Source organism: Macaca fascicularis, chromosome 2, assembly GCF_037993035.2.
Source record: "Macaca fascicularis isolate 582-1 chromosome 2, T2T-MFA8v1.1".
Classification (NCBI taxonomy): Eukaryota; Metazoa; Chordata; class Mammalia; order Primates; family Cercopithecidae; genus Macaca; species Macaca fascicularis.
Genome location: NC_088376.1, coordinates 147,921,474 through 147,943,950, shown reverse-complemented (window position 1 = coordinate 147,943,950; position 22,477 = coordinate 147,921,474). Strand labels below are relative to the sequence as shown.

At 47.8% G+C, this 22,477-nt stretch overlaps 1 protein-coding gene across 32 annotated transcripts in view; it reads right to left on the bottom strand.

Moving 5' to 3' along the window:
- The window catches only part of MTMR14 (myotubularin related protein 14), a 54,729-nt gene that overhangs the window by 17,364 nt on the left and 14,888 nt on the right, over positions 1-22,477 (bottom strand). For 18 of the 32 annotated variants that reach the window (XR_012431426.1, XR_012431425.1, XR_012431424.1 and 15 more), the window contains exons 4-13: positions 17,105-17,180; positions 16,434-16,494; positions 14,817-14,939; positions 13,031-13,104; positions 8,269-8,339; positions 7,614-7,688; positions 2,458-2,524; positions 1,032-1,117; positions 740-816; positions 457-493 (exon numbers count right to left, since the gene is read on the bottom strand). Coding sequence is in view for 9 of the 32 variants with exons in the window: in XM_005547718.4 (XP_005547775.1) it covers positions 457-493; positions 740-816; positions 1,032-1,117; positions 2,458-2,524; positions 7,614-7,688; positions 8,269-8,339; positions 13,031-13,104; positions 14,817-14,939; positions 16,434-16,494; positions 17,105-17,180 (747 nt within the window). In the remaining 23 variants the exon portion in view is untranslated. Of the gene's footprint in view, positions 1-456; positions 494-739; positions 817-1,031; positions 1,118-1,895; positions 2,216-2,457; positions 2,525-7,613; positions 7,689-8,268; positions 8,340-13,030; positions 13,105-14,816; positions 14,940-16,433; positions 16,495-17,104; positions 17,181-22,477 lie in introns of those variants that run through there. The other 14 variants (XR_012431438.1, XR_012431432.1, XR_012431433.1 and 11 more) reach the window with 2 other exon arrangements.

Genomic DNA, 22,477 nt, shown 5'->3' with positions numbered 1-22,477 from the left:
GGAGGCAACCATCAGGGGCAGGACCCTGCTGCCGGGCACCCTGACATTGAAAAGTGGCTGAAGGGTGTGATGGGAGGGTGAGGAAGAGAAGTGCTGCTGCATTTTAGCTGCAGAGACGAGGGGCACAGAAAAGACTTGTAAGATGGTTCGAGAACTGAGCAGAGAAAACGAATGGCCTGTGAGAGGAAAGATCACAGGCAGCCAAGAAGCTTTGTAACTGCTCACCCCGACGTGTGGGCTTGTATTATCTCCATGGCACAGGCCCACGAGGCCCAGAACAGACAGCTACTGTGTGGGTGCTTGTCCTGCCATGCTGCCTCAGGAGGACAGGACAGGGGGTCACATCCCTGCATACCTGGGGCAAGGAGCTGTCCCTAAAACATGGAACTCAGACAGGCCACCCCCTGCCCCTCTTTCAGTGCTGAGCTGCGCCCACAAATCATAGGTGGCACTCACCTCCTCCCCTTTGCTAAGCCGATCTACCAACATGTGCCTGAAAAAAAGAGGGCGGAGAGGCAAAGTCAGTAGCACCAAGATGACAAGGCCAAGAGGACAGGGTCACCAGACACAGACTGTGTCACTGGCACCAGCATGGCAGATGGGGCCTGATCAGCAGCTTTGGTCCTTCTCAAGGGGTAGAATTATCCTTACCTCCAACCCCTGTCAAGGGAGCCACCACACAACTCACATACAGAAACTGTTACCAAGGCCCCAAAACCCGACTCCTGCAAAGGCTTACCCAAAGAGGAACCAGTCATAGGCCACAGTGAGGTAGAGGATCTCAGCGGGCTTCAGGGACGTGTGGATGAGCCCATCCTGGAAGAGACCACAGGAGATGTGACAGAGCCCTCTTCTTGTCCCCAGGAGCTAAACCATAACCAGACCCAGTGACAACGCAAGCTGACGAACACCCTGAAGGACAGGGTTAAACACATCTGCTCTGAGCAATGGCATCCCCTGCCTCAACCTGTCTGGAGACAATCCTAACACACCCAAAGAGCAGAGCGTGGTAGGGGCCCACTCATACTCACAGCCCATAAGGAAAGGCGCAGGAGGGAGATGAAGAGGGGGGTCCGATCCCAGCCTGAGATACAGTGTACCAGCAGCCCGCTGTCATCTACTCAGGAACCACAGGAGAGGATGCCCAGGAGAGAATCAGACATGGGCCGATGAGCAGGGAAGTACCACCACCCTGGCCTGGTGGAGAGAGCCAGGCCCCACCAGTTTCTGTCTTCCCCAGTGGCCTCCCCACGGCTCTTCTCCAGCCTAGTCCTAGAACGGGGTGAGTGGCAGGCATCTGGCTTTGTAGCCTCCTTTCTTCCTTTCTGGCTATAGTTCTCAGTGTACTTCTGGGGACACAGTGCAGCCTGCACAGTCCACTTTGCGCAGGTCATTTAGGCAGGGCTGACATCCCTACCCAGTTTCTCAGAGGGCACTACAAGTATTTTTTTGGGGGCGGGGAGTGGGCAATTTTTCAGTGTGCAGGGCTGCATGAGTTGCAGGACAATGACTATCCCTGGCCAACTCCAACCACATGCTAGTACTACTTTCCCCATCCTCTAGTTTCTACAGCACCCAATATGCCAGACACACATTTCCAGAAGTGCTTTGAGGGGTAGGTACTGCCCCCAGCTAGAGAACCAGTGCCTGACTCCAAGGGCTGGCATGTGACTTTGTGGCAACTCTCCCTCCAGTGACTAGTTCAAGGATGGGCACTTAACCCCAACTGGGCCAATGAGCATGAGCTCAGACTTTTACTGGAACTCCAGAGACTGAGGCAGTCTCCCCTGGTGGAGCTAAGATGGCGGAAGACAGGTCTGGAATGGCTGCCAGCCATGAGGCCAAGACAGTGGTTTTGAGAAACAAAGAAAGATTCTTTATGGTGTTCACCTGGCTCTGTTCTTGGGCCTTCTTGGTTCCATAAGCCAATGCATTTCCATTAGTTTGAGCAAGTGCAACTCCTACAGAAGTCCTGATTGCTACCAGGGATTTAGAGTCCGTCTGCTCTAGAGACATTGAGCAAGCCAGGCCCATCCCATCAAAACAGCCAAACTGGGTGGAGGACTCTGGAGAACAGGGCCTCTACAGGCTGTGTGCATCCGCTGAGCAGCCAGGATTGATTCTCTCATCTCATGCCTCATCTTTCTGAATGAGAGGCCCATCCTGGCCCCACACACAATGCTGATGAGCAATGCTGAGCCAGTGTGAAAATACCCTGTGCATGGCAGAGATGGTAATGAGTTCTTAATTTTGTTTTCCAGGATTTTGAGGACATGGAATAAAGCCACCAATGGACAAATCCCACCCAGCCTCTGGGATTCTAGGAACTCCCCAAATCCCTCTCTCACAGTGCAAAAGTTAGGTGTGCGACTCCAACAAACATACAGTTGAGGCAGAATGAACTGGGAACTCCCCAAGGGTGCAGTGGCTCGAGGGATCTGGAGGAGACAGACTCACCATCGCTGTTAACTAAGGAAAGCAGCAGCTTCAGGTAGTTTTGTGTTTGTTGCACCAGGTCCCAACACTGTTGGAGAAAATTGAGAAGAAAAGGGGTCTAAGAATGGACATTAACTCAGATTTAGAATTTAAAGTATTTAAAAAATAAAATGGCCAGAGTTATTCTGGGGCAACTACACAAGGCCCTTGGTCACAGACCACAGGTTTTGAATCCCAGATAATCTGGGACATTCATATTCCATCTCCAGCAGCTCCTACCACCTCTCCCTGCACCCCTCAGCCTGTGGACCCCCTACTCAGTGTGTTCTGACCCAATGTGAGAGTGAGGAACACAAAGGGATGCTGAGGCCAGGGTGATCCAGAGCCCCCTGCCCACATTAGGGTCCTCTAAGTGCTGGGCTCCTGGTGTGGCTGTCCAGGAATTCAGTACAGGTAAATGAAGAGCCCTGAGGCTGTGGCCAATGTCTCCAAATGGCCACATAAAAAGATTCATTGCTTCATTTCCCATCACATCATAGAAACTAAAACATCAACCTTTTCAAACATGCTTCATTTGCTTTTTATTGCTATTTACTGCATACTATCTTTTGATAATAAATAAGGAGTCTAACAAGGAAAGTCTTTTTAAAAAGGAAGCTCATGAGGTGGGAGATGGGAAATTAAGCAAAAGTCCTTAAAGATGAGAACCTCTGTCCTAGCCCAAGTGCAAGGTCTAGTCCAGACCCTCTAAGAAACAGCCCACTCAGAACCTGGAACTCCATGGAAGGGCCTGACCCAGTTTTGCGGCACCCTATTCCCTAGCTGGGGCAGCCTCTGTTCTCTTAAGATACAATTGCTTAGCAGTGTTCTGGGGCTGTGCAGAGAGGACGCATGCCAGCAAGACAGCACTTCCCAGGGGGAGGGGGAACACGGCACCTGTAATTGGAATGGCTTTCCCAGGAACTTAAAACAGGCTCATTTACCTGACCCTCCCACGCCCCTGGAGAGTTCTGACCCACTTTTAGTGGCTCCAGAGACAGGCGCTGCAGTGCTGTGCTAATAAAGTCATTATCAGTAGCTGCACAAGGGATCTCTCAACTCATCTGGCTCAACGTGTCAGACACACCATTGCCGATGGAGCAGTGATTCTCACAGGGCAAGGAAAAGCAGGAGAGGGAGGTAGAAGCTGCACTGCACCAAGCCCAGTGAGCATCAAGTGGGCTGGGGGATGACTGCAGCAGCCGGGGAGGGCAGGCCCCGCTAAGGACTAGAGAGCTGCGGAGTGCCAGCCAACATGATGGCTGTCTGGAGGAGATGCTGACCATCAGGGAGGGGCAGGAAGTTCCCACGGCTGGGGAGGGCTGGGCTGGTAGAGGCCCAAGGTCACACGGCTGAGCTGAAGGCTAAATCAAGCCCTGCCAGACTCCAAAGTCCACATTCTTAATCATATGCTACACTGTAGTTACTCTTCCTATAACACCAGAGTAAGCAGCAGAAGTCTGAGGGGACTGCTCAAAGTGAGGACTGAGGAGATAAGCTTTAAAAAAAACAAAAAAAACAAACAAAAAAAACTAGGCTCATGCCTGACTCTCTCATCCTATGTGCATCATGAAGAAGTCTCTGGGAGCTGAGTCGAATGCCATGCCTCTGCTTATGTTTCTATGCCTAGAGTACTCTTTCTCCCAGTTGGCAAACTCCTATTCATCCTTCAAAGGCCCAGCCCAATTATCTTCTCTTTGGGGCTTCTGTGACCACTGCTGTAGACGATGGTTATGTTGTTGCCTATTTTCCTATTCTAATCTCCATAAGGGCAGAGGCTGCTTTGGCATCTCTAAGGCTTAGTGTTCAGGGACTAGGAGGTCACTGCAGAATGTTCCTTGCTGCCTGTTCATAGGTGGGGCAATGCTGAGTGCCTGAGGGGCAGCAGCCCCAGAGAGGGGTCTTAGTACACAGAAAGGGCGTACCTCTATGGAATTCAATTCGGTTACATGGAGGGCAGCAAGACACCTGTGTCCTGCCACAACTCCTCCTACCATTCATTCATTCATTCAGTGAGCCTCACACTGCATGCCTCCTGAAGGGCCTGGCACCAGGCACACAAGGGTGAATATGACCTCAGCCCTCATGGAGTCACAGGACAGGGGAGACAAAGCTAACCACTGCAGGTGTGCAACTAAAAGGAGACCTCTAGGATGCTGTGCGACCATGTGACTGGAGAGCCGAGCCTGATCTGTAGGGACATCAGGGAAGGCTTCTCAGAGGTAATGACATGAGACAGCATAAGCAACAGAGAAAGGAAACATGTGTTTCTGGCAGAGAAAACGGCATGTGTGAACCTGGAGAGGGTCGCCATTTTTTTTTTGAGATGGAGTCTCACTCTGTCACCCAGGCTGGAGTGTAGTGGCGCGATCTCTGCTCACTGCAAGCTCCACTTCCCAGGTTCACGCCATTCTCCTGCCTCAGCCTCCCGAATAGCTGGGACTACAGGTGCCCACCACCACACCCGGCTAATTTTTTGTATTTTTTAGTGGAGACGGGGTTTCACCATGTTAGCCAGGATGATCTCAATCTCCTGACCTCGTGATCCGCCTGCCTTGGCCTCCCAAAGTGCTGGGATTACAGGTGTGAGCCACCATGCCCGGCCATGGGATGCCTTCTTAAGGAGCTGAAGGGAGGCAGTGGGGCTGCAGGAAGATCAGCTGGTCACAAGAACAGGCAAGACCAGACTGCATGGAGCTGGGTAGGCCATGTACAAGCTCTTACATTGTATTGTGAGGAAAATGGGAAGTCAGTGGTAGGTTTTAAGGCAGGGGTGACAATGATGGCCCTGCTCTATCATTTCAGTGGTTGCTATCTGAGCACTTCATTTCTAGTTACTCCTCAGTGAGGCCCCATACTCAGCTGTGAGATGCACTGAGACAGTGGTGGCCTGAGCTAGGCACTGCATGGGAGATGAGGGCAAGAAGGATTGCAGTTGCATCTGGGGCAGAGACTAGAGAACCAATGGGAGCTGGTGATGGATGTGGTGGAAGCAAAGAACTCAAGTTTCAGGTGTCAGCATCTGGGTAAACGGTGGCCATGGCCAACTCTACTCTGGACAGCTTAAGTCTGAGGGGCCACCTGAAGGGACAATGTGTGAAAGGTGACGCAGGTATGGATCAGAGAGGCCTGGCTGTGGGCTCATGGCATGGACGATGGATAAGATCACCTGGGGAGATGGTGAAAAGGAACAGGGTACCAGCACCCCAGGGCTTTGCCGGCAGAAAGGGCAGAGCCCACACCCAGTGAAGGAAGAGGATGCTAGGAGCCCCAGTGAGATAAACAGGTTGAGCAACACCAAAGAGGTGGCCTCTTAGGAGGCACCTGCCTGACTGCTACACTCCAGCCCTGCTGCCTTCACGCCTGCAAGTTTATCAGTGTTCACTTCCCTGAGTTAGCCAGCTAGCAGCCTCTTCATAATTATCATTACAATCTGTCTGGTATTTCAGTTCAGTAGTCCCTTTCAAGCAGTGATCATATTTGAGCCTGGCACAACTCTGAAATAGGTACTGCCAACACCACTTTCAGGGGGAAGTGAGGTCATTTGTTCTAGGCCACAGAGCCTTGCAGGAAGGGCCAGGCAAGCTGGGACCTAGATCTAGGGCCTGCATCTACTAAGCAGAGTACCTCCTCACATGCACAGGACCCCTTCCTAAAGAGGTAAACATCCTTGGCGGGACCAGTGCCTGGAACTGTCACATCTCATTTGCTGAGTAGTTCATCAGATCCAGTTTGTACCTGCATAAGGAGAAAAAATGGTGCCGGAAGGGACCAGAAAGAGGGTGGTTTGGGGCAGAGTCTACTTGACCCCTGCATACAGCACATAAAGAAGGAAACCTGCCGGTTCTTTTATCTACTCAATCTGTCTAGACACAGCCTGGGACATGAGACCACAGCACAGGTAGCCCAAACCTGTTCCTTCTCCAGGCTTCCAGACCATAATAAACTGGCCTGCTTTCCTCTCCAGTGCTCCCTCTCTTGCAAACACCTGCACAGGGGAGACCTGACATCACCCTACTTCATACACTCAAACAGTTGCTGTGAGCATAAACGTTGTGATTAGGGGCTGGATATATACAGAGAAAACAAGATGGACTTTGCTGCTATCAGGACAACAAGAGTACTGACATTGGTGATGGGTTGCTTAACATAGCCAGGTCAGCCTTTCAAAGAGAGAGATCTCAAGGCTAGGTGGGAGCTGTCTAGACCTGGGGACAGGGGAAACTAGCAGGGAGGGAGAATGTTTTCTGTTGCTCACTGGCTCAGTCTTTCAAGTTCTAGGCTCTGTGCCTGCTTCTGTGCTGGGATACACAAACTGTGGGTCCCTGTCCTCCAGGATTTCAGGGAAGCAGATCTCTAAATCAGTGACTACAGCTCAGTGGAAAATTCCATGATGGATGTGCCCAGGGGGTTAATGGGAATATAGATGCAGGCATCCAACTCGCCAGGGATAAGGAAGAGGCAGATCAGGGAAGTCTTCCTGAAGCAGACACTTGAGCCAAAGCCTGAAGGGCAGTATGTCAGCCAGACAAGAGGAAGCTGAGAGGTGGCAGCCAGGCAGAGGCACAGGACATGGGAAAGGTCGCAGAAAAACAAAACTACTTGTTCTGTTTGAAGCAAGTGACAAGCAAAGCTACTGGCAGCCTTCACACTGTGTAGGCTAAGTAAGGGTAGAGAAATGTTTCCAGTAAGACTAGGGGCCCCTTCCATGGTGTGCAGTGACGGAGAAGAGCATGGTGGAAGTAATTTTAACGTTTCTATAATCAAATGAGGTCAGGCAGCTCTGTACTTCCTCTGGCTGAACACACATTTAAAAGGAAAAATGTAAAAGTAACTAAAGCCCAGATCTGGAATAGCAGACTCTATGAGGTCCTCTGGAAACAGAACCCCCTGGTGGATGCAAATCTTTGAATGAGTCACGTTCAGAAAGCTTTGATTTTCTGGGACATGAGCAAATCAAGAGATAGTTGAACGGACACACAATTCCTCCGTTCTGAGAGGTCAGAGGGCCAAAGGCATCTGAGGGCACAAACCAGCCCATCAGGCAAACACATGAGGACCTTGTGGGGCAGACGTCAGGGGTCTTCTTGGTTCCCACTCCCTTATCCTGCCCTCAATGCTTGAGTCAGGTCCCTCACCTGATACTGGCTCCAGTCAATGTTCAGAGAGTGAGTCAGGAAGTCAGGGATGCTCAGTGGGGCATCAACGTAGTCCTGGGGACAGAAAGACTCCTGTGAGATGTGGGTTGGCCACCAGAGGAGGCTAAGGTGATGGGGAAGCTTGCAGTCCTGAGGCTGTGACTACCACAGGCAGCGCTTGCCTTCCCTGGGCCAGATACCTGTGCTACCTGGGAGTGACAGCTTAAAAATCAATGTGACCAGATCATTACAGCTGAGTAGAGTTTTTCAGTCGGACATTTGATGTTTGTTGCTGAAACATGCAAGATCAATATGTGTTCAGCTTCCAGCAGGTTTTCCATGGCCTGCCCCTACAGGCTGGGGAAGGCAAAGAATGCTGCCCCCAGCTTTCACACAGAGAGTACAGAAAGAAGGGCTTTTCCTATCTTGTTTCTGAAAAATTCCCTTAAACAAAAGACAAATAAAGGAGAGAGGAAAGTATAATGATGAAAATTTAACATGTATATACAAGGAGAAGAGGGAGAGAAAGAAAGAAACAATCAGGGGAGAAAGGAAAGAGGGAGTTACTTTCCCCCAAAAGACTGCTTGCTGTTCTCCTTGGTCTTCCTTTACAAAGAGACATAAGACCCAATTTGATGTATGTTATTGCTCATACCTGCTTCCAGTTAAATATGAGCCCTTCTGCCATGTAATCCCGATCTTTATATTCCTTGAAAAATTCACAGCCTGGAAAAGAAGGGCAGAGTTATGACACCTCCCTTCCCAGCCCAAAGTCTTCTGAGATAGCTCTGGCCAGACCCAGGTCCCTGAGTGCTGTGGAGAGGGGGCCGCCAGCTCACACTTCTCCAAACTAGTGGCTCCAGTGAGGCCAAGGCTGACATGGGTGGGCAAAAGCCAGAGGCGAGCCTCTAGAGTCCCTCTGGTTTCCTGGCTGCATGCCTTTTCCACGAGGCACCGTGTGCTCTCAGCCTCTTTGTAACTTTCTCCATCTATGCTCACTGGTCACCAGTCACTTCCCCCACATTGCAAGTCCCTTTTTCCTACAGGTCTCTGTAGTGCCAATCCCAGTAAACAAACGCATGACTCACAACGTGAGCCACTGCAGCCTAGCTGCAGAGGATCACTCCTCCTCATCTCTAAAATGGGGGCAAATAATGCTAGCCTTGCAGGCCTTTAGTGAAGACTAAACATCCTAACATACTGGAAAGGCCCATGGACAGTGCCTAAAACCTGGTGTTCAAGAGACACTGCCATGCCCAACAAAGCAAAGAGGTATTTTTCTATATTATTTGGTGGAAAAATCATAAGTAACTCCACCAGGACAAGCCCTCAGGAATAGAGAGAGAAACACTGGAGAGAATAGGGCTTTGGCAACATTCCCAGCTTAAAATCTCAGCTTTTTACTTAACACTGTAACGCTGAACAAGTTGTTTAATGTCTCAAAGCCTTGATTTTCTCATTTGTAAAATGGCTGTTTAAGGATGACAGAATACATATAAAACACGTAGCACAGCACTGATCCAAGTGGCACTCAAATGGCAGCACACCATTGTCATCACACTGCCACTGCAACAAGAGCCCACAGTGCCAGCCCACAGCTTGAAGTCAACTACTTTGCTCTGCACTTGGGGTTGGCTGCCTTGGTCACAGAGAATGAGTTGTGCCCCCAGGCTGTGGCCTGCCCCTGCTGAGTCTGACCATAGCACAGTGAGCATCTGGTCCTCCAAGAGCTCCTGGTGGCTTCAAGAAATACCGTGGGAGAAGGCACTTGGCTAGCTTGCAGTTATTCTCAGCACCTCAATCAGGACCTCTACACAAACTTCAGAGGGCATGTAGCTTCGGCCACACCTCCAAGTCTGGTGAGGTCCCAGAGGCAAGAAAACAATCATCCAAATTCAGGGGAAGTAGCTGCAAGGATTCACATGGAATGTCGCAGCAATTCTTGGGCCAAGTTCCTGTCTGAGGCCACCTCAGGGAAGATAGGAAAGCTTCCCTGGAGACCCAGTCCATGTTTTCCAGAATTGTCTTTCATTCCATACACACCCTGCACTCTAATCCCCAGGCCTCAAGAAGTCTGTAAACAATCCTCAGTCATTACTTTAGCCTATTCTTGGGAGCCTCACTGGGAGAAAGAAGAATTACAGATCTCAGACAGAGGCCCTGACTTATGAGCCCAGGTTTAGAAGAGACACCAATTATCTCTCAGAGCTCTTGTGAAGTGCTGTTTTCCCAACTCTAGCTGCTCAAATCAACACTGCAAGCCTTAGGCTGAGTTCAGACCCACCTATGATACAGAAGCAGTTTTTGTGAGAAACAGAATTAAAACAGACTCTACTCAGGGCAATGCTTGATGCTCATTACCTGAATAGGCTTCTGAACCACTGTCAGGCAAGAGGAGAGGGACCAAAAGCAGGATGAGAAGAGCCATTCACTCAAGGAGGAAACAGATTAGATTTGTGCTGCAGAATTTGGGCCCATCTATTTTGGTGTGCTGAAAGAAATGATCCCAGAATACTTCTCATTTCCAAGGGCCCAAGATAGAGTGACACAGCTAGAACTGAGACTACTGAGTACCTGTTTGAGCCTCAAAGTCATCATAGGGCTCAACTGAGATTCCTCAAACAGCATCAAAGTGCAGCTCATGACTTGGTTTGGATAATAGTAATTTTATTTTATTTTTCTTATTATAAAGTAAGAGAAATATGTTTTTTTTTTAAAAAAAAAAAAACACAAGAACACAAGTCTATCAAATAAAAAGTGATTCTTCTGTTCCCCTTATTTGGGTGTGTAATGGTGTCTCACCCCATCTCCAGCTTTTTTATTTTTATTGATCTTCATTACCCTCCCTAACTGTCAGATGCAGTACATACAAATTTTGGTCTCTTTTGATGTCTTTTTTATGTCTTTTTTGTTTTTGTTTTTATTTTTGTTTTGAGACGGAGTTTCGCTCTTGTTGCCCAGACTGGAGTGCAATGGCACAATCTCGGCTCACTGCAACCTCCACCTCCCGGGTTCAAGTGATTCTCCTGCCTCAGCCTCCCGAGTAGCTGGGATTACAGGCATGCACCAGCCTCCCGAGTAGCTGGGATTACGGGCATGCACCACCACGCTCGGCTAATTTTGTATTTTTAGTAGAGATGGGGTTTCTCCATGTTTGTCAGGCTGGTCTTGAACTCCCGACCTCAGGTGATCTGCCTGCCTTGGCCTCCCAAAGTGCTGGGATTATAGGCGTGAGCCACTGCGCCCAGCTTTTGGTGCCTTCTACAACAAAAAAAGTTTTGGGGAAAGCATTCAGGCATCTTAACATTTTGGCACACTTCCTTTTAAGCCTTTTTTTGTAAGCACGTTTTCCTTTACTTAGTTGAGAGTATACTATGTGATTCTGTATCCTGCTTATCTTAAGCTCTGTGACGTTTTCCGTATCAAAAAGTGTAAGCATTTTCTATTTTTTTCTTTTTCTTTTTTTCGGTAGAGACAGAGTGTCGCTGTTTCCCAGGCTGGTCTTGAACTCCTGGGCTCAAGCAATCTTACTGCCTAGGCCTCCCAAAGTGCTGAGATTAAAGGCGTGAGCCACTGTGCCCAGCCGATTTCCGATTCTTCTATGACTATACTATATTTCATTCTACTGATGGATGTTCCATCATTCAATCATTATTCTGATTAGTGAAAACATTTCTTGTTTTGCTATTACAAATAGACATCATGAAGAACGTCCTCAACACCAAGTGGCTGAATTACAGCCTAATGACCAATTATTAGAAAAATACCTGGGTTAAAGGGTGATAACATTTTGGGAGTCTTGTAACAAGTTGCCAAACTATAGCAGAAAGGACACTGCGCTACTATTTTGGAGCAATGGTATTTATACTTCTAGCAAAACTATTTTTTCCAAACCAAGTCCTACTTGAAACCTAAATTTAAATGAAGTAATGCCTGGTTCCTCAGGCAGTGCAAATCTGCAGAGTTCAGTCTGTGGAACCCCCGAAGCATCTCCTGGGAGCTGGAAACTATGTCTGAAAACTAGCTATGGAGTTACCCAATGGTTCCAGTGTGGACTCCCTTAGGTAGGATACTCCCATCAGTGTGGGTCTGATACTGCCAAGCTCACTCCAGCAGCATTATCATCATCATCATCATCATCATCTGCATCAGCCCAAACTTGCTTTTAGGGAAGAGGAGGTTCCCTGAGGCTTTCCCAACTACTCATCATTGGGCCTTATTTACAGGACACCTGTTATGGAGTGGTCCGGCACTTCACTCTGAAATAAGCACCATTATCTTCATTTTCTCAAGGAGGAAACTGATGCTCAGAAGGGTTACAGGACTTGTTCAAGGAGACACAGTGCTAGGGCTGGGATTCCTGCCCAGTTCTATGTGGCACCAAACACTATGCTAGCAGAGAACGGGGAACAGACTCAGGAGAGGTTGCAGGAGGCAGGGGAAGTCCCCTGCAGAGGTGCCGGGTTACCAGGGGCTGGAGTTTGGATACCACCATCTTGCACATGATGAGGACACCCCTCCTACAAGGCACTAGATGAACCTGCCTGCCCTTGCTCATGGCTATGTGGCCCCAAGATTGAGGAGATAAGGTCCAACACAAGACTGAAGGCAGATGCTGGTGCTGAGAAACAGGAGAGAGGTTTTAAGGAAAAAGAGTATATTACTCCCTGTTGTCTGCTGACAACATCTTGCACTGATGTTAGAGCTCCTTGCCCTCCCTTGCTGAACAGGCAGGTATTGCCAGAAAGCTTGAATGCTACAAACTAGACTAACAGCTTTAATATCCACTGTAGAGAATATAGCCCTGGCCACAGGTTGCACACACTTTTATGTGCCAGGGACAAATGCAGCTTTGTGGATACCAATGTGCTTTGCAACATGGTGTGGCCACTGTCCAGTTACTGGGAACATAGCAATTATGTGTTCTTCTACCACCAGAATAGCCTTGCCTGGGGCAATTTCCATAAATAACTCAATCACTTCAAGACATGCACCCAAAGCGTGACATCCACTCAGGCTAGAGCAGCAAGTATAGTTGCTGACACAGAGTACTAATAATGTTATTTTACACTTAAATGGTATTTTCATGCACAGACCACTTTCATATAAATCAAAACTGAGCTAAATTGTTCCAAGTTCCTGAGAAAACTTGAGGCTTGGAGGGGTGAAGTACTTCACTAAGGCTGTGGCTAGGACCAGTGACAGTGCTCAATCCCTAGACCCCTTGAGTGGAAAGCCCCTTCCCCAGGACACTATCCTACGCTTAGCGTGGCCTGTGACTAGGAACTAAAATGTCCTACGCTGCCTGACGCAAACCCTCCAGGAAAGCTTCCAGTGTAACTAAGTAGAGAGGGCTTGCTCATGGCCCCCTAGGTCGCCAGTCCTAGGATGCCCGCCACTAGAAGAGAGCCCCCTACCTGGATACGGGATGGAGAGAAGAGTGAAGTCGGCATAGCGCTGGGCTTTGTCCACCTTCTCAGAGGAGGTTACACTACAAGACAAGGACACAGGTGTTACAGTGTCGCAACACACACACCATTCCCCAAATAAGGGTTATAATCACAAATGAAGCTTCTGCTAAAAAAGTATTCTTCAATGTTAATAATTCCCTTCAGCAGTGCCTACTTTGTACAATTAAGAACTATAACTTTGGCCGGGTGCGGTGGCTGGAGGTCAAGTTCCCAACATGGAGAAACCCCATCAAGACCAGCCTGGACAACATGGTTAAACACTCTCTCTACCAAAAATATAAAAAATTAGCTGGGTGTGGTGGTGCGCTCCTGTAATCCCAGCTACTCTGGAAGCTGAAGCAGAAGAATTGCTTGAACCCAGGAGGCAGAGGTTACAGTGAGCCAAGATCGTGCCACTGAACTCCAGCCGGGGTGAGAGGGTGAGGCTCCATCTCAAAAAAAGAACTCTACCTTCTCTGACCCCAAAATGCACACAGTGTAGCCACTCTGACCCAGGAGTGAGATGAGAGCCAAATAATATGATCCTATGGGAAAGCTTGTTTCCTGCTCTCCTGTCTTCTCTAATAGTCACTGAGCCCACTTCTAAACAGGGTGAACAAACAGCATCTGAAAATAAACACTGGGGACTCTGACAGATAAAGGAAGGGAGCAATAAGGCAATATTCAGATCTCAGATAGGTGAGCTCTAATTTTAGCCTCAGTATGCCTTATTTTCTAAGATCACCTTTTAGGATCATTTAAAAACATTTAAAAATCATTTAAAAAACAAAATTTTGGAAAAAGCTCCTACAGTCTCATCACTAACCCAGGCTCTATTTTTTAGTTTTGATTTCTTATATTTGAATTTGGTTCATATGTGTTATTTTTATATGACAGCAGTCACTGAAGTAAAATTTGAATATATGCTGATTTTTTGGTTCAATTTTAAAAGAAATTCTAGGACCAGGCACAATGGCTCATACTTGTAATCCCAGCACTCTGGGAGGCTGAGGCAGGAGAATTGCTTAAAGGCCACATGTTTGAGACCCCCTTAGACAACAAAGACTCCATCTCTATGAAAAATAAATTTTAAAAATTAAGAGATTCTAATCTGCCACACATGGCATAGAACTTGGAGCCAGAATAAAAAAAAAAAAAAAGCCGGGCGCGGTGGCTCAAGCCTGTAATCCCAGCACTTTGGGAGGCCGAGACGGGCGGATCACGAGGTCAGGAGATCGAGACCATCCTGGCTAACACGGTGAAACCCCGTCTCTACTAAAAAAATACAAAAAACTAGCCGGGCGAGGCGGCGGGCGCCTGTAGTCCCAGCTACTTGGGAGGCTGAGGCAGGAGAATGGCGTAAACCCGGGGGGCGGAGCTTGCAGTGAGCTGAGATCCGGCCACTGCACTCCAGCCCGGGCGACAGAGCCAGACTCCGTCTCAAAAAAAAAAAAAAAAAAAAAAAAAAGATTTGATAAGGAAGAGAAAGTGGCAGCAGAGCACTGGGTAGAGACTGATGGCTACCACAGTCACTAACGTACAACCTGAGCAAGCTACTTCATCTCTCTGTGCTTCAGTATCTGTAGAAGGGGGACACTGATACCTGTTTTGTAGGGCTGTCTGAAGATACAGTGAGAGAATGTACAGAAAGCCCTTTGTAAGAAGGCCAGCACGCAGTGACAGCTACATACTAATGCCAGCCCTACAAATCTGTACACACTGCCTCTGCTCATTTTGTGGCCCCTGTACTTACTTCATGCCAAACTTCACCTTCTTGTTCTCCACCATCAGGTCACAGATGTATTTGACTGACAGGTATCGAAGCAGCTTGATGTCATAGCCTCTGACCTTATCAAAAAGATGCGTGTCACCACTTCTGAAATGAAGAGTCAGAGGAAAAAGTTACATAGCATGTTCACTCAGAGGAGCCAGGGAGTGGGCACTCATTCAGGGAAGTATGGATGTCACTCTTCTCCAGAAGCTGGGGCGTGTGCTAGGTGGAGGCATGGGTGCCAAACAGGACAACTGGTTTCAGAGAGGTTGCAGGAAAGGTGACTTTCTAAGAGATTACCCCCATCTCTGGGATGTATTTCAAAGAGGAGCAATTTGCAGGTGGAAATGGAAAAGGACTTTCTGGCATTGCTTGACATTAAGCCAGAGGACTCAAGATAATCTCAGGGTTCTAAAAAGCAGCAGGCTGGTGGCTGATAGAATCTTTCCATTTCCATTAGAATTGATCTCCTTCCGCCGCCTCCTTTTCCCCCATTTATGACCATTTTTAGCCACATGACTTGCTCATAATGTAACAGTCTGAAATTCTTGTAGAGATAAAGTTTTTAGAGCTATTTTATCAACTGACTATGAAATACTAGCAAGTAAATTCCCTCTACCTAGCAGGCCAATGAAGCAAAGAGAAAGATAAAAATTTTAATGCTCAGTGCTGCCTTTTGATCAGCCCTGCAGATACAGGCAGAAGTAGAAAGCATAAACAGTCACCATTACTTTTTTATTTTTTTAATCCACACTGCTTTGTTGTCCCCAGTAGTTTCCTTGCCAAGAACAGTATATGCTGAAGATGGTGACCTGGCTGGGCAGAGGTCACCTGATCTAGGGAGAAAAGCCAAACATTCTTGAGCACAAGCCAGAGCCGCTGCTTTCAGAGCTAACAGGCAGAACCTGAGCATAGCAAGATGCCCTTTCATGAACTGAACTATGATTTGGGAAGCTGATCTTAACTAGGGTGCTTGTGTGCATTCCAGAGATGCTTGACACCAGTTAAAGACTTTCCATGTGGTACAGACCATGCAAAGGAGCTTTTCTAAAATAACCTGTAGCATTGTTTTCTAAAAACATTTGGAAAGGGGATAGGAAGAGTGTGAACCAGCCCATTTCCTCCTTTTATAGGGATTCAAACTCCTGTTCCATACCAACCATGCAGCTGTGACACATCTGGTCTCCAAATGTGCCTTCCAGGCTAGACCTCATGTCTCCTACTTATGGACTGTAGCCCTTGCCCTGTGCCTCAGTACCAGGTGTACTGGGTGAGATGTGGCACGTTGGTAGTCAGCATCACAGCTGCAAACTGGCAACTCTGTGGGGCTTTTAAACAAATATAGATGTCTGGGCCCTATCTCAGGCCTGCAGTACCAGGAACCCCAAGAGTGGGATGTTCTCTGTGAATCCAGATGTGCACTCAGTGGACTTCAACAGCCCTATTTCAGGGGCACAGACTTGGCAGACAGAAGGGAAAGAAGCCAATCCACTCACCTGAACCAGTGACAAATACACATGGACAATATGAACATGGCCATCTCTGGCCAGACACCCCGTCCCCAACACAAGCCCCTGACCACAGCAACTCAGCACTGACCGAAGAGCACAGTCCTCCTCCGTGACGTCCTCCACATCTGCCCAGGCATCATCTGCACCCCCTGCCAGAGAAACCTATCTGTCAGTACTGAGGCTGGTGACCCAGGGCTCCACACAGGGGCCTCCTCACCAGCCTCCTTCCCCGTAGTGCCAAGGGTGGGCTGGGCCAACATGGCTCTACCCTTAAGGAAACACTATGCCCCTATATGTCTGGTAGTCTTCACCTCTAAGGTGAACTCCTATTTGTCTCCTGGTCCCTGATCAAAGGCAGGCCCCTGATCTCCACCCAGCTCACTGAGACCCCCTACCTATTCTACTGTGGCCATGGGTGGCTATTCTTTTGTTTTGGGATGGAGTCTCACTCTGTCGCCCAGGCTGGAGTGCAGTGGCGTGATCTCGGCTCACTGCAAGTTCCGGCTCCCAGGTTCAAGTGATTCTCCTGCCTCAGCCTCCCGAGTAGCTGGGACTACAGGCGTGCACCATCATGCCCAGCTAATTTTTTGTATTTTTTTAGTTAGCCAGGATGGTCTTGAACTCCTGACCTTGTGATCTGCCCTCCTTGGCCTCCCAAAGTGTTGGGATTACAGGCGTGAGCCACGGCGCCCAGCCCAGGTAGCTATTCTCTATGACTGGGTTCTCATTCTACATCAGAGGATGCTGTTCAACATTCACCTGAGAAAAAATAGTTGTAGCCTGAGCGTCCATACAGCTCTCCCCATCCAGCCAGTGTGGCCGACCTGCAAATGTGCTGGGAGAGAAACAGCATTTTCAGGGTCAGATGGTTTTCTGAAGCATGCACAGTTGAAGGAACACCTGGGACTCTTCTGATTCTTCCAGGCCAGCATAATGGGCCCAGCACTCCCCAAAGTTTTATCAGCATCAAGGCTGCCACAATCAGTCAGAAGATCCCTAGTACTTAATTCACAACCTCTACTGAGGGAGTCTCACTCCCAAACAAGAGGCGCCAGTGTTACCAACAGGATCGCATCAGATTGGGTGGTTGTTGCATGTGTACCACGTGCTGGACATGGTACTGAAAAACCCGCCATCTTCTCACAACAAGCCCATGAGGGAGATGTGGCAGGTGGCATGTATTGTTGCTGTTACACAGATGAAGAAAAGAAAAACAGGCTAAAGGAGGTTAAGTGATATGTAAGGTCATATAACGAGAGGTAAGCTAGGATTTGATCCAAACCCACTGACCCCTAAAGCCTATGTGCTTACTGTGATTTGGAACTGTTCAGTGTAGAGGGGAACAACCTTTCTAGTGGGGCTGGGTGAGAAATGTTTTAGAGCTTTCTTTTCCTCATCACTGAAGGGATCACTGTAAGAGAATTCTAGAAACCAGGCAACTGGCACAAACTTCAATATCTAATTGTAAGGTTACTTGTTTAAATAAATAGTGTTTGCTGAAATGTGGTAGGGTGGGGGGAATGGGAGGAGATACCTGGTGATGGGAAGGCAAACCAGCCCAGAATTTAGCTAAAGGCTAGGAGAACATGGCCCCGTTACACTGCAATGGGGAAGTTGTGAGGTGACAGACAAGGAGTGAAGCTCACTGCTAAACGGGTCACACAATGTGCAAATGGAAAGTGGATCCCTGGAAGATTGCCAAGTACCATCTGAAGGCTTCTTCTCTACCTATAACATAATGGGAAGGAAAGTTTTGCTGCTACAGCAAAGAGTTGTGCATGGGAACAACTAGGTCACTTTCTGGCTCTCCCGGAGGTAGCAGCAGCCTAGGGGTGGGGACAGCAATAGAAAAGCTACCTGGGACAGAGTGAGGGGCTTTACTGGTGCTGGGGCAAGAGCTGGTTTGTGGAGAGGTTATCCTGGAAACCCACTGAGGAAGCCTATCAAGGGCTGGCATTCCTGCTGGCCTAAGTAGGATGTACTCCAGTGGGGGCCACTTAAATTTCTGTGGGTCTAAAAGCAATTTGAAAATCTGATAAAAACTATCAACTATCTCCTGAAAAAAAATATATATATATACACATCATAATCTACTTACATTTCCAGGGATTTCTGGACTCTCTCAAGCCCACTGATGAACCCATCCCCAGACCCTGTTAAAAGCCCTTGCTTTAAGGAATCAGTCAAGTAGTGAGGAGCAAAGTGGATGCTTCTGCAGGAAAGGGCTGAGGACCTCTAAGACTCCAAAGAAAAGGGGTAAGTCTGATTTCCTCAAGACGTTGGCAGGGTGTGTGGCTGCCTGTTCCACTGGCATTTGTATAATGTCCACCCTCCCCACTTCATCTAAGCTGCTGGCAGCTGACCTCACTCTCCTTTGCATTATTTCTGTTAAATCTTTCAGCGAAGATAGCTGCCTTCTTTTTGGCTGTTGAGTAGAGACCCTTTTTCTGTTCCCAATTCTTCTTCCACATCCCTTCTATTGATCTTGTCTTTTTAGTAACTGAGGCAGCCAGACCTAGGCCAGCAAAACCCCAGAGTCAGATGGAGAAGAACAAGTTGGCCAAGTCCCCAAGTGGGGCACCGGCCTCTTCAGAAAGGCCCCTGGGGGAGGGTTGACTCCTCTTGATAGACACCTGCCTCATGATTGTGACTTATAACCCATCATCTCTGCCCTTTAAGCTGGCTCCTGACTGAAAACGCAAGATCTACCCTGAATGCTATCCATTTACCTAGTTAGGAATGGCCTCTAATTCTGTCTGTGGAAAAGTACTCTGGATGATTTGCTAATTTAGTAACCTCTGACCTCTGCTCCCCTTAAACAAAAAGAAAGATGAATTGTTCCAGTTTCAGTGGTCTAACAAAGCCAGACACAAGTGTTTGGGGAGAAAATGGTATGAGAACTTACCGCTCAATGCTTGAACTGAATTTTGAAAAATTATTTAAATATTTTACTTAACCCATCATATCCAAGACATGTCAACATGTAATCACTTTTAAAATGAATATTTTACATTTTTCTATTAAATCTTCAAAATTTGATGTGTATTTTACACTTAAAGCATATCTTAAGTAGGATGTGAAACTTTGGCCATTGGCCAGGTGTAGTGGCTCATGCCTGTAATCCCAGCACTTTGGCCAGAGTGGGCAGATCACTTGAAGCCAGGAGTCTGAGACCAGCCTGGCCAACATGGTGAAACTCAGTCTCTACTAAAAAGACAAAAATTAGCCAGGTGTGGAGGCATGTGCCTGTAATTCCAGCTACTTGGGAGGCTGAGGCACAAGAATCGCTAGAGCCTGGGAGGCAGATGGCATCACTCCAGCTTGGGCAACAGAGACTGTCTCAAAAAAAACAACAAAAAAAAAAACAAAAAAAACTTTGGGCATTTTAAGGGAAATGTGGGCCCATTTCAAAGTTCTTTTTATTTTTTTTATTTTTTAAATTTTATTTATTTATTTATTTTTTTTGAGACGGAGTCTCGCTCTGCCGCCCAGGCTGGAGTGCAGTGGCCGGATCTCAGCTCACTGCAAGCTCCGCCTCCTGGGTTCACGCCATTCTCCTGCCTCAGCCTCCCGAGTAGTTGGGACTACAGGCGCCCGCCACCGCGCCCGGCTAGTTTTTTGTATTTTTTAGTAGAGACGGGGTTTCACCATGTTAGCCAGGATGGTCTCGATCTCCTGACCTCGTGATCCGCCCGTCTCGGCCTCCCAAAGTGCTGGGATTACAGGCTTGAGCCACCGCGCCCGGCCTCAAAGTTCTTTTTAACCATGACAAACTTTTATACTGCTTCAAGCCTTAAAAATTAAATTGAAATGAAGTAAAATATAACCCTTAGTTTCTCAGTTGCACTAGCCACGCCGAACTGCGTTTTGAAGGAAGCAGAACACAAGCATTTCTTTTTTCTTACACGTTAGATTCAGGGGTACACGTCCAAGTTTGTTACATGGATATATTGTGTAATGCTGGGGTTTAGGCTTCTATTTAACTCATCACCCAAATGGTGAACATAGTACCCAATAGGTATTCTTCAACCCTTGCCTCCTCCTCCTCCTGTCTCCCCTTTTTGGAGTCCCCGGTGTCTATTGTTTCCACCTTTACGACCATGCGTACCTGTTGTTTAGCTCCCACTTATGAATGAGAACATGCGGTATTTGATTTTCTGTTTCTGCTGGAAGTACTTAAGTTTTAAAAATATTTGTGGGTACATTTATTTATTTATGGGGTACATGAGATTTTTTTTTTGTTTTGAGACAGAGTCTGGCACTGTCACCCAGGCTGGAGTACAATGGCATGATCTTGGCTCACTGCTATTTCTGCCTCCCGGGTTTACGCCATTCTCCTGCCTCAGCCTCCGGAGTAGCTGGGACTACAGGCGCCCGCCACCACACCTGGCTAATTTTTTGTATTTTTATTAGAGATGGGGTTTCACTATGTTGGCCAGGCTGGTCTCGAACTCCTGACCTCATGATCTGCCTACCTCAGCCTCCCAAAGTGCTGGGATTACAGGCATGGGCCACCGCACCCGGCTGATATTTTGATACAGGCATACCATGCACAACAATCACATCAGTGTAAATGGGGTTCCATCACCTCAAGAATTTATCCTCTATGTTACACAGAATCCAATTATACTCTTATTTTATTTATTTATTTTTTTTGAGACGGAGTCTTGCTCTGTCCCCCAGGCTGGAGTGCAGTGGCGCGATCTCGGCTCACCGCAAGCTCCGCCTCCTGGGTTTACGCCATTCTCCTGACTCAGCCTCCTGAGTAGCTGGGACTACAGGCGCCCGCCACCTCGCCCGGCTAGTTTTTTGTATTTTTTAGTAGAGACAGGGTTTCACCGTGTTAGCCAGGATGGTCTCGATCTCCTGACCTTGTGATCCGCCCGCCTCGGCCTCCCAAAGTGCTGGGATTACAGGCTTGAGCCACCGCGCCCGGCCTATACTCTTATTTTTAAATGTACAATAAATTATTGTTGATTGTAGTCACCCTTTTGTGTTATCAAATACTAGATCTTATTCATTCTAATTATATTTTTGCACGCATTAACCATCCCCACTCCTCTCCCGTGTCCCTGCCAGTACCCTTTCCCAGTCTCTGGTAATCATAATTCTACTCTCTATCTTCATGAGTTCAATTGTGTTAATTTTTTTAGCTTTCAAGTAAGTGAGAACATGTGAAGTTTGTCTTTTTGTGCCTGGCTTATTTCACTTAACATAATGACCTTGGCCGGGCGCGGTGGCTCAAGCCTGTAATCCCAGCACTTTGGGAGGCCGAGACGGGCAGATCACGAGGTCAGGAGATCGAGACCATCCTGGCTAACACGGTAAAACCCCGTTTCTACTAAAAAATACAAAAAGCTGGCCGGGCGCGGTGGCGGGCGCCTGTAGTCCCAGCTACTCGGAAGGCTGAGGCAGGAGAATGGCGTAAACCTGGGAAGCGGAGCTTGCAGTGAGCTGAGATCCGGCCACTGCACTCCAGCCCGGGCGACAGAGCGAGACTCCGTCTCAAAAAAACAAAAACAAACAAACAAACAAAAAAACCATAATGACCTCTATCCATGCTGATACAAATGACAGGATCTCATTATTTTTCACAGCTGAATGGTACTCCATTGCGTACATGTACCATATTTTCTTTATCATCTGTTAGACATTTAGGTTGTAGAAGCAAGCATTTCTTAACACACCTCTCTTTCTTCCTCAACCTGGCCCCTAAAGTAGTGTTGGTAATAATAATGCTGCCACCATCACACTAGTTCCTAAGTGCCTGCTGTGAGCCACGTGTCTGACCTAACACAGGCCTCTCTGCTACAAGACTTCTCAGAGCCTTAACTATATCAACATACATTTAACAATCTACTTTATGAATCTAGTATGCAGTATTTCTAATTCTTATTTGACAGGGAATGCTTTTCACAAGCATATCCTTAAGCTGCTGTTCTATAGAAACACTGGTAAACACTGGTTGGAGTATCTCCTGTGCAACTTCTCATGACGAGCACTGTGCTGTACAGGGTGGTACTTTTTAAAATGAAGCTGCAGGCCTGGCGTGGTGGCTCACGCCTATAGTTCTAGCACTTTGGGAGGCCAAGGCGGGCGGATTACCTGAGATCAGCAGTTCGAGAGCAGCCT